The sequence below is a fragment of the Photinus pyralis genome, unplaced genomic scaffold (assembly GCF_008802855.1).
Source record: "Photinus pyralis isolate 1611_PpyrPB1 unplaced genomic scaffold, Ppyr1.3 Ppyr1.4_unclustered_Scaffold721, whole genome shotgun sequence".
NCBI classification, from domain to species: domain Eukaryota; kingdom Metazoa; phylum Arthropoda; class Insecta; order Coleoptera; family Lampyridae; genus Photinus; species Photinus pyralis.
Window position 1 is genome coordinate 64044 of NW_022172110.1, and position 9433 is coordinate 73476.

At 34.7% G+C, this 9433-nt stretch overlaps 1 protein-coding gene across 1 annotated transcript; it reads left to right on the forward strand.

Annotated features, from left to right (window-relative positions):
- The first annotated feature begins 2865 nt into the window (after window positions 1-2865).
- On the forward strand, window positions 2866-9186 carry LOC116182712. Its single transcript, XM_031503250.1, has 4 exons — window positions 2866-2985; window positions 8480-8909; window positions 8958-9011; window positions 9056-9186. Exons 2-4 carry the CDS (start codon window positions 8597-8599, stop codon window positions 9184-9186), a joined length of 498 nt encoding a protein of 165 aa, XP_031359110.1. The 5' UTR covers window positions 2866-2985; window positions 8480-8596.
- Window positions 9187-9433: the final 247 nt, after the last annotated feature.

Here is a 9433-nt window from a genome sequence, read left to right on the forward strand (position 1 = left end):
GCAGATGAAACAGATATGATCCAAATTTACTACATTTCTCATCGAAATGCCCATATGGCTGCTGCAACATACTTCCAGCGTTATCCAGAGCGGCAACAATCTAGTTTGAGATATTTTTCTTTGCTGCATAAAAACTTGGGCGAATATGGTTCTTTTAAAAGGTGTAGATGTAATATGGTGATAGACCCAATGAATAGGAGCAGGCAATTTTGTAAGCGGTAAAACTTTTGAAATTTTGACAATGAACATTACTGGTCAATTGAAAATTCTCATCAATTTCAAGAACGACGACCACAAATACGTTTTAGCGTTAACGTATGGGTCGGTTTATTGGGCGATACAATAATTGGTCCTTAGGAGACTCTCTAAATACTGATCGGTACCTCCATTTCCTGAGGACATTTCTAACCGATTTTATTGACAATAACGTTCCTCTTCATCGTTTGAACTCGATATGGTTCCAGCAAGATGGCGCACCGCCCCATAATGCTAGGAGGGCTGGGGAATGCTTATCGGAATTGTTCCCCAATCATGTTATTGCTAATAATGGCGACGTACGCTGGCCGGCGCGGTCACCTGGCCTGTCTCCCTTGGAGTATTTTTTGTGGGGAACAATGAAAAATGAAATTTACAAAACATTGCCAGCCGACTTTGATGAACTTTGTCATTTGTTCACAACAAATGAACGTTTTCTTTTTCCAAAGCACTCTTCTCAAAAAATTAAAAATTGTATTTTTAGGAAAAATGTGATACTGAACCACCATGTGTGATATATCGCTGTAAAGAGAAAAAAAGACGTAATGTCAAAATGTGAAAATTCAAAATGGTGCCCATAAGAAAATCTAAAGTTGCCACGTGTTTCTCCGTCATCTTGAAAGTTATTAAAAACAGGATGCCATATTTGAAATTTTAACTTAATTTAATTTTAATTTTTAATTTTTTAATTATAATTTTAATTTTTTTAATTTTTATCATAAAAAAATTAAAAACGAAAATCAGAAATTTTCGTTTTTTTGCGATATCTTCAAAACTATTGAAGATATTTCAAATTTCTTTTCAGATTCTTATTCGGCACGAAAATTGGCAATTTTGCCCCCATTTAACCAACTTTCTATCTCTTAAGATAAGTGAGATCCCCATAGTGGCACTCGAAAAATGGACACCGTGTATATTAACAATTATTTTTCGTTGAGTTAAAATAAATTTTGGGAAAAAAACACTCGAACGGCTCAATTTTATGTTGAAGAGGGACATTAGGCTCTAGAATAGTCTGCATTAAAAAAAGGGAAAATCAAATAAGTGAGTTTACCCAAAATCGTCCTGAAACCTTCATTTTTATGCCTACTTTCTGTCAGGAAATTTTAGTTTCCATGACAGAGGCAGAGCAGACTACGTTTCCTGCCGCTTGTCACTTTACCGGCCGCATTTTTTAAATTCCTAAATGTCTATAATGACTCCTGTCATCGTGGACAGATTGGCATTAATCAAAAGTTCTATATGAAAATTGAAATTTTATATTAAAATACGATTTCGGGTAAAATTTAATACAAAAATCGTCAGTAAAACTAAAATGACATTACCTGACTCGGAAATTAAATATTTATTTATTTAAATATTTCCTCGCCAGTCATGTGTCATTTTCCCCACTTTTATGCAAATAACTATTTGTTTATTGCATTTTACAGCGAACAAAATAAGATGTGATGTGATAGAGAGTTCAATTTCGGAAGTAAAATTTTAAGAGTTTAACTCGATGATGTCGGTCTGTTGGTCTGTCTGTACTGTCATTTCCAGCTAAACGGCTGAACCGATTGAAACCAAATTTGATACGCATATTCTTAGACATAAAAGGGCTAATAGGCAGCTATGCGGGTGGCACAGCAAATTTTTTCCTCAAATTCAGTTTCATTTACCCAAAATCTGACATTGGCAAAGAATTGAACAATTCAAGCAACTGTTTTGGTGGAGACGTTGGTCGAGAGAAAATTTTACCCAATTAAATTAACGACCTAAAGAATAGAGAAATGAAAATGGGAATACACAGCTATAGAAGAAAAATTTACCATCTTTAAAATTTTGAAGTCATGGTCGCTTCAACGGAGGCCGCATGTTAAAAAAGTAATATCATTTCTAGAAAAATGCAGAAAAAAAACACATTTTATTGGTCCTCCGAGCTCAAAGAAAGCCCTTAAAAAATCCTTTACTTCGTGCATATACGGTACCTGCTGACTTTTCAAAAATGTTAACACAAGAAGAGTTCGCGCGTGCACTTATTTGGCCATCATTGTCTGTCCAAAGACTTTCTTGAAAAGGAAAACTGTTTTAGTCGCTATTATCTGTCACAAATTACAATTTTAAAACGTTTAGTCTTTATAGAAAAAGTGTCCAAGTGCAAAAGTCGATGCCGACAATACCGATGAAATTTGATCTACCTCCATATCATAGAGACAATTACCATCTATCAGTAAACGCGCGGTTTCTTTGTATACGCAGCTGTGCGATAATTTCGACCACCGTAAAATTTAACACGAACCGCCGACGACAAGAGATTAAAAACTATAAAAGACAGTGAAAAGATCTCGAATTCATATTTTGGATTGGCGGGTGATCAGTGCACGGTCATCGACGAAGAAATAGCGAATCAATTTATCTAACCAGCTCGGTTCACGGCAACAAAAGTGTAAGTATTATTTTACAACCCTTTCGTCTTTAATGCGGTTTAGGTTAAGTGTTGTGTGGTAATTGTAATTGTTTAGTCTGTGTGAGTAAATAGTTTGTGATGAGTGAGATATCGAAAGATCTTTTTTCAACAACCCGGGATTCGCTCCTGAATAATTTGGTAATGTAGCTTTCGAAAGGCGTGCACGTGTTTGATATCGTATGTACATGTTTTAACTGTTTTTGTATTCGCAGGAAGAGTGTTCAGTACCGGATGCGACAAATTTGATTGAAATTGATCGTAACACACCGCGGATACTGAGATCTGTAAGTACCACTTTTTGTTATATTTACGTTTTCACGTCTGCACGAGATAGCGTTTGCCATGGCGGGCATATATTCACTCGAAAAATTACTCATATCTCGTAATGCAAAAATTTTAATTTGCGCTACTCAGATATAGCAAAAGCACATACTATGATTTTTAATTGTTAACTGATCTTATTATACCGGGTGGTGACTTGAACAGCGCACCATAGAAATTTCAATATAGGTTACAGTATTTTTTTCATTTCTGATTATTGGCTTCCCGAATTAATATTTTATAGATAAAGTCTATTTAGGTTTTTTGTAGAGAAACAAATTACGAATCCATGCGTACTTTACGTTTTTAATGTTTCGAACTTTGAAACCAAGAAATTGGATAACTAAAAACTGGCGCTTTTCAGAAAATCAGTGGTGCCATGGCAGTTTGGGATCAAACAAAGCTTTTGTTTCATTTCATGATTCCATGGCTTAACGACTTTCTAAAATAATAAAGGAAGCCAATAATCAGAAATTAAACAATTGCTATTGAATTCCTATGGTTCGTCAAGTTCGTATATTGGGGTCATAGGCTACTTGACTTAAATCGACTTGAAATTAAGTCAAAAGTAGTGGAAATTGCCAAGTATTTAATACTTCAACACAAATTGAAACGATACTGATATACAAATTCAAAAATCTTCATACCAACAAATACTGTTTTCGAAAAGAAAATTACCTTTTTTTTAACTGTGTTTCCCATAGGATTTTGTTTAATATCCTTCGTCACTATAATTTTGGCTTAACGAAGTGCAGACCTACTTGCCTCATACCTAACTAATAGAATGCAATATGTTATTGTGGACCGTGCTTCCTGTAATTTACGGTGTCCCGCAAAGGTCTGTTTTAGGCCCTCTGCTTTTTTCGAGCTATATGCAAATACATACGGCTCGTGTTATATTAGACTATTTGCGGACGACACGTGTTTTTCTATGAGTAACAAGTGTTTGGTAAATGGTATACGTATTTGCTTGTAGCCAAAACCAGGGGCGGACGGGGGGGGGGGGGGGGAAGAAGCTCTGCGGTGTCATTTTAGTACTCCTTTTTCGGAAATCAATTACAATACAGTTTTTTTTTAAATAATTGCAGCTGATAATTAAAACTTTTGATTGAGACGTCCGATCGAAAAAGTACGATTTGTTTTGGATTCTACGCACCAAAATTAATAAGAAAGTGTTTTCCCGAGAAATTTTGGTGCAGTCGATTTTTGGTAAAAAAGGAAGGTTATACACTGCCCTTTTTTGAGCCCCAAAAAAAAATTGTCTCAGATCGACCCGGAAAAAAATTGTCTTACAGAATGTGGCCTGTAGAATCCATAATTTCAAACAGTTCCAAGATTGGGCTTCTAGTTCAAAAGTTACAGCCCTTTGAATTTTCTTACGAAATTGGTTTCTAGTCCATAACTTTTGATTGAGAAGTCCGATCGAAAAAGTACGAATTGTTTTAGATTCTACGCACCAAAATTAATAAGAAAAAGTGTTTTCCCGAGAAATTTTGGTGCAGTCAATTTTTGGTAAAAAAGGAAGGTTATACACTGCCTTTTTTTGAGCCCCGAAAAAAAAATTGTCTCAGATCGACCCGCAAAAAAATTTTCTTATAGAATGTGGCCTGTAGAATCCATAATTTCAAACAGTTCCAAAATTGGGCTTCTAGTTCAAAAGTTACAGCCCTTTGAATTTTCTTTCGAAATTGGTTTCTAGTCAGTGGCGGGCCAGGTGGAATTGCACATTTTGATAGATATAATAACTAACTACAATCACACAAATTTTTAATCAGAAATTTTAAATGAAAACCAAGAAAAAAAGTGTTAAATTTTTCCAAAAAAACGTACAAGTCAAGGCAGCTGTGAGAACTAAACGAGTTTTATTTCACGTCCTGTCAACTTGGCCGTTTCTACTCTACTAAAAAAAAGGGCATTGTACCTAAATTAATTTAATACACCCCCTGTACATAACTAACAATTTAATAATAATGCTACTACTGACAGACAGACATTGCTATGTCTAAAGACAAAAGAAAAACCCTTTAAGAACGTAAAGGAGTCCAAGAACAGCAAGGGTGACTACTACTAGAGTACTTTTGTTAGAGCCCGTCCATTTCTTCCTCCCTGCATTCTGGGACTCATACATTTCTGTGTAAAGTCCAGCAAACGCACGCCCGTAGCCAGATGGTGAGCCCCACTTACTTACAGCATGGTCTGGCCCCATCTGTACAATAATATGGTTTAATGGATAACATAAGTCTCATTAACATCATCTTCAGAAGCATTTCGCTATCTAATATCTATCTATCTAAAGAAAATTGCAAAACTACACCCAGGTACAGGCAGACGATATCCTAATTACTTTTTTTTAATCAGAGTATTATATTATGTTCTGAACTGCATTTTACTTCATGATCCGCGTTCCATTTTTAGTAAGAATGACATATATCACTGGAGTGCAAAATTATTTGTTTCACTTTATCTATAGCCTACTCATTCAAACCCATTAAACTGTCAATTTAACATCTGCTTAAAATAATAGCACATTATACAGGGTGTCTTAAATTGAGTAGGATAACATGGCTGTCTTTGTTATTATTATACGTAAAGATTCGGTTAAATTGGTAAAGTGGTGTAGTTTTTGATGCTAATAGATATTTTGAAAAAAATAATTCGTTTCGTAAATAATTGGAAAAAAGTACTAATCGCCATTTTTTAAAAGTTTAAATATTTTACTAACAAAAAGAGCTATTTTTTTCAAAATGGCGGTTTTGGAGATATTGTCATCAACTTCGTTATCTTAAATGGAGCCCGTATTGGATTTTTACGTCACTCTATAGAAAAAAAATTATTATAAAACCAGTAATACACTCTGTATTTGATTTGGGAATCAACCATGCATTTTTGCCTCGAAGGTTACAATGTATTTCTTATGGAAATTATTCCATGGCCGATTGTGATTGAAACCAAATTCCTGCGTTTATTGTCTCGCATAGTCACCATAGACACGGTCATGGAATTATTGCCATAAGAAATACATGGTAAACTTCAAAGCAAAAATGCAAGGTTGATTCCCAAATGAAATACTTAAGTGTTTAAGTATTTCTGGTTTTGTAATTTTTTCTCTATCAAGTGAAAAAGTAAAAATCCATTAACTACTAAGAAACCGAATTACCTTTTTGACAAAATTAAATTTCGATATGATATTCACAACGTAAATATAAGAAAGAAAAGTTTTATCACGCCTGAAATCCATAAATCGCATTTGTTTAAAAAGTCATTCTCATTAAAACCACCATTTTCAGACATCGCCTGCCTAGAACTATTTATGAAAATCAAAAGAAAAAATAAAATTTTCTTTTTTTTTGTTTTTTGTTCTTATTTTTCTTTATTTTTTATTAATTAACTTCCTCTCTTCTTGATTTATTATTGTCATTTATTGCAAATGGCACGCCACTAATCAATTAAACAATCAATAATTAATATAAATTAAATTTTGTACTCATTTTCTTTAATTGAAAATTATTGTTAAGTATTAGGGTAAGTGGAAGAGCAGATTATTCAACTTCCTTTTCATAAATCTAAACTTCGCCTTATAAGATGACTCTGGTGTTAGATTTATTTTCTATTTAATAGCAATGATTTCTGTTTATTAGTATGTACAGGGTGGCCAAATAAGAATGCGAGTATCTGGGAACCTGTCTATCGTAGAGGCTTGCGGTAAAAAAAATTATTACTAAAACGGCCACGAGAAAAACCTGGAAAATATTTTTAAGTTTCTGAAATGGCCGCTAGGGGGTGTAACTTCAATCTAGAATCTAAAAAAGTGATTTTTCTGTGAATTCCGCTATATTAACCTAACAAAAAAATGTCCGGTATTTGAAGACGACGATAATCTGAACCTTTTTTGTTTGACAGTTTTTCCCGTATCTCTAAAAATGAAGTGGTGGGAGTATTCAAATGTTTCCCTAAAGAACACCCTGTATCTTCAAAACGGCTGGGTCGATTTTAACAAACTCGGGTTAATTGAAAAGAGTTATTCTTCGGCTACAAATATTATAATATTTGAAGTTTTGTTAGTTTCACATATCGTCGCTTGAGGGCTTTTTTCGACATTCCGACAGAAATGATTAATTTTCTCAAAAGAATTAAATGCGTTGGTTCGATTTTTTTTTCATGAAAAAGTAGGTAAATTATGCCTACACAAGCTCGCGAAAACCGCATCTCGATATCTTGTTCCTAACCTAAAATGTAGGCCAAAGAAAATTTTCTACTCTCAAAATTTTATTTTTTTAAGGTAATTTTTCCGGAATTATTTTTATTATATAATTTATGGCCCTAAGGTGAATCGATTTAAAAAAGGAAGGAAATTTCGAAAAATCCTCGAACACGTCAATTTTGTATTCGAGGGGGACAACTTTTGGAATACAAATCACGGACCCAAGTCTTCACCCCTCTACGTAGGGAGCTTAACCCCTAAAATTTTAAATGGAATCCTATGGCAAATGGCACATTGTTTGAAAGCTGATTTAATCGTGATTACTAATCTGCTTTGCTTTTTAAATTATATTGATTAGTTTCGGAGATATTCGCATTTGAAATAGTTTTTTTTTCCATGATTTAAGTCCTTTAGATTACTTCTTGTGGGGATATTTAAAGAATAAAGTGTATGCTACTCCGCCCGGAACATTACAAGGGTTGCGAGCACGTATAACCATAGTGTAAGAATAGAATACACTATGGTATAACTCAACAATTTCGAGCGATTACCCCTGAAATCTTGCAACATGTACGGCAGCGTTTTGAAGCAAATCTTTATTATTGCATGGAAGCAGGCGAAAGGCAATTCGAGCATTTATTGAAATAAATGTTGTGTGTTATTTGTTATTTTTTGCACAATTTAAACCTTGTATTAAAATTTTAATACAAGGTGACTTAGATCGCATTTGTTTTGTTTTTTTTTAGAAAAAACCATTTCAAATACAAATATCTCCGTAACGAATCAATAGAATTTAAAAAGCAAAGCAGATTAGTAATCACGATTAAATTGGCTTTCAAATAATGTGCCATTTGTCATAAGATTCCATTTAAAATTTTAGGGGTTAAGCTCCCTACGAGAGGAGTGAAGACTTGGTTTCGTGATTTGTATTCCAAAAGTTGTCCCCCTCGAATACAAAATTGACGTGTTCGAGGATTTTTCGAAATTTCTAAATTTAATACCCTAAAAGCCCTCTATATACTTCTCGTTGGGCCACTCTGTATATATACACCCTCAACATTTTATTTTTTTAAGCTAATTTTTCCGGAATACGTTTTAGTAAGGTTCCTATCCTTGTTCTAATGTCCTTTTCTGTCTGTTATGATCACTGTTGAAACCACGCTCAAATTGTTGCGTCCAAAGACAAAATAAAAAATCTTTGAGAAAGTAAAGGAACTGTTCAATTTTTTTACTTTTAACCGCCCAAATTGTTTTAGTTTACGAAACGATCAAGTGCCCCTCCAAAATTCTACGAAATTGATCTACACACTGGCTTACCAAAACTTGCCGTTGAAAGATTCCGCTCCAGAGAGCGGAGAGGTGCTCCATTTCCAATGTTAACGCATAATGTCTGCATCTCTTGTCCAACGTCCAAATTTTCAAAGGAGAAGATACTGAATCGTGACGACGAATCAAAGCGCAAAGATTCAACAGGGCCGTCGTGTCCAACGCCAAAGAAATTAACAAAAATGGTACCGAAACAGCTAAGTTTTGGTGGCGAATTGAAACGTTTAGCTCCCAAACGGCTATGGGAGAACACTACAGAGAAGAGCTTTTCGCATGAGGACAAGGAAAATTTTGAACCTGGCGTATGGCCTTTGTGTGAGCCTGTCAATTTCGAAGGCTGGTCCAGCGAGAATAGCTCAGGTAAGTCTGGGAAGCCTAATCATTTTTAACACCGCGATCTGATGCTAGGATCGACTACCGACACTGCATCCGAATCCGAAATATATGACGAATTGGATACAGGTAATTGAACGGACAATTCCTATTAGTTTTTGTTGTTGTTGTAGAGAAGGGTGAGGTTGGGAAAGAGGACGATCTAGCGGATTTGACCATCGAAAAGCTATTAGAAGATGATCTACCAATTGACGAATTATTGGCCTTATACGACGTGACCGACTTCGATACCTCGCTCTTTTAGAGATAGGGCGATTCGAATTCAAGTTCCTATTAGTTTTACAAAACGTTCGACCTCAACTGTTAAGTTTTTTTGGTTTAAAGTTATTTATTCAGCGTTTTTGTTATTTTTCACTTTTGAAAGCGTGCAATGATAGTAGACAAATGTCTCGGCTTTTTTGCTTTTCGGATGCGGGAATGTTAACAAAATCAAAACAGTGTTTGTATGTCGTTTGACATACACCGCATACACACACAAGCCCTGTTTGATG

Bases quoted from the DNA above. Each gene is read 5' to 3' on its own strand.
- LOC116182712 (XM_031503250.1), top strand. From the start codon at position 8,597: ATGTTAACGCATAATGTCTGCATCTCTTGTCCAACGTCCAAATTTTCA. The intron at 8,910-8,957 runs GTAAGTCTGGGA...ATCTGATGCTAG, and splicing joins GTCCAGCGAGAATAGCTCAG to GATCGACTACCGACACTGCA. The intron at 9,012-9,055 runs GTAATTGAACGG...TTGTTGTTGTAG, and splicing joins ATATGACGAATTGGATACAG to AGAAGGGTGAGGTTGGGAAA.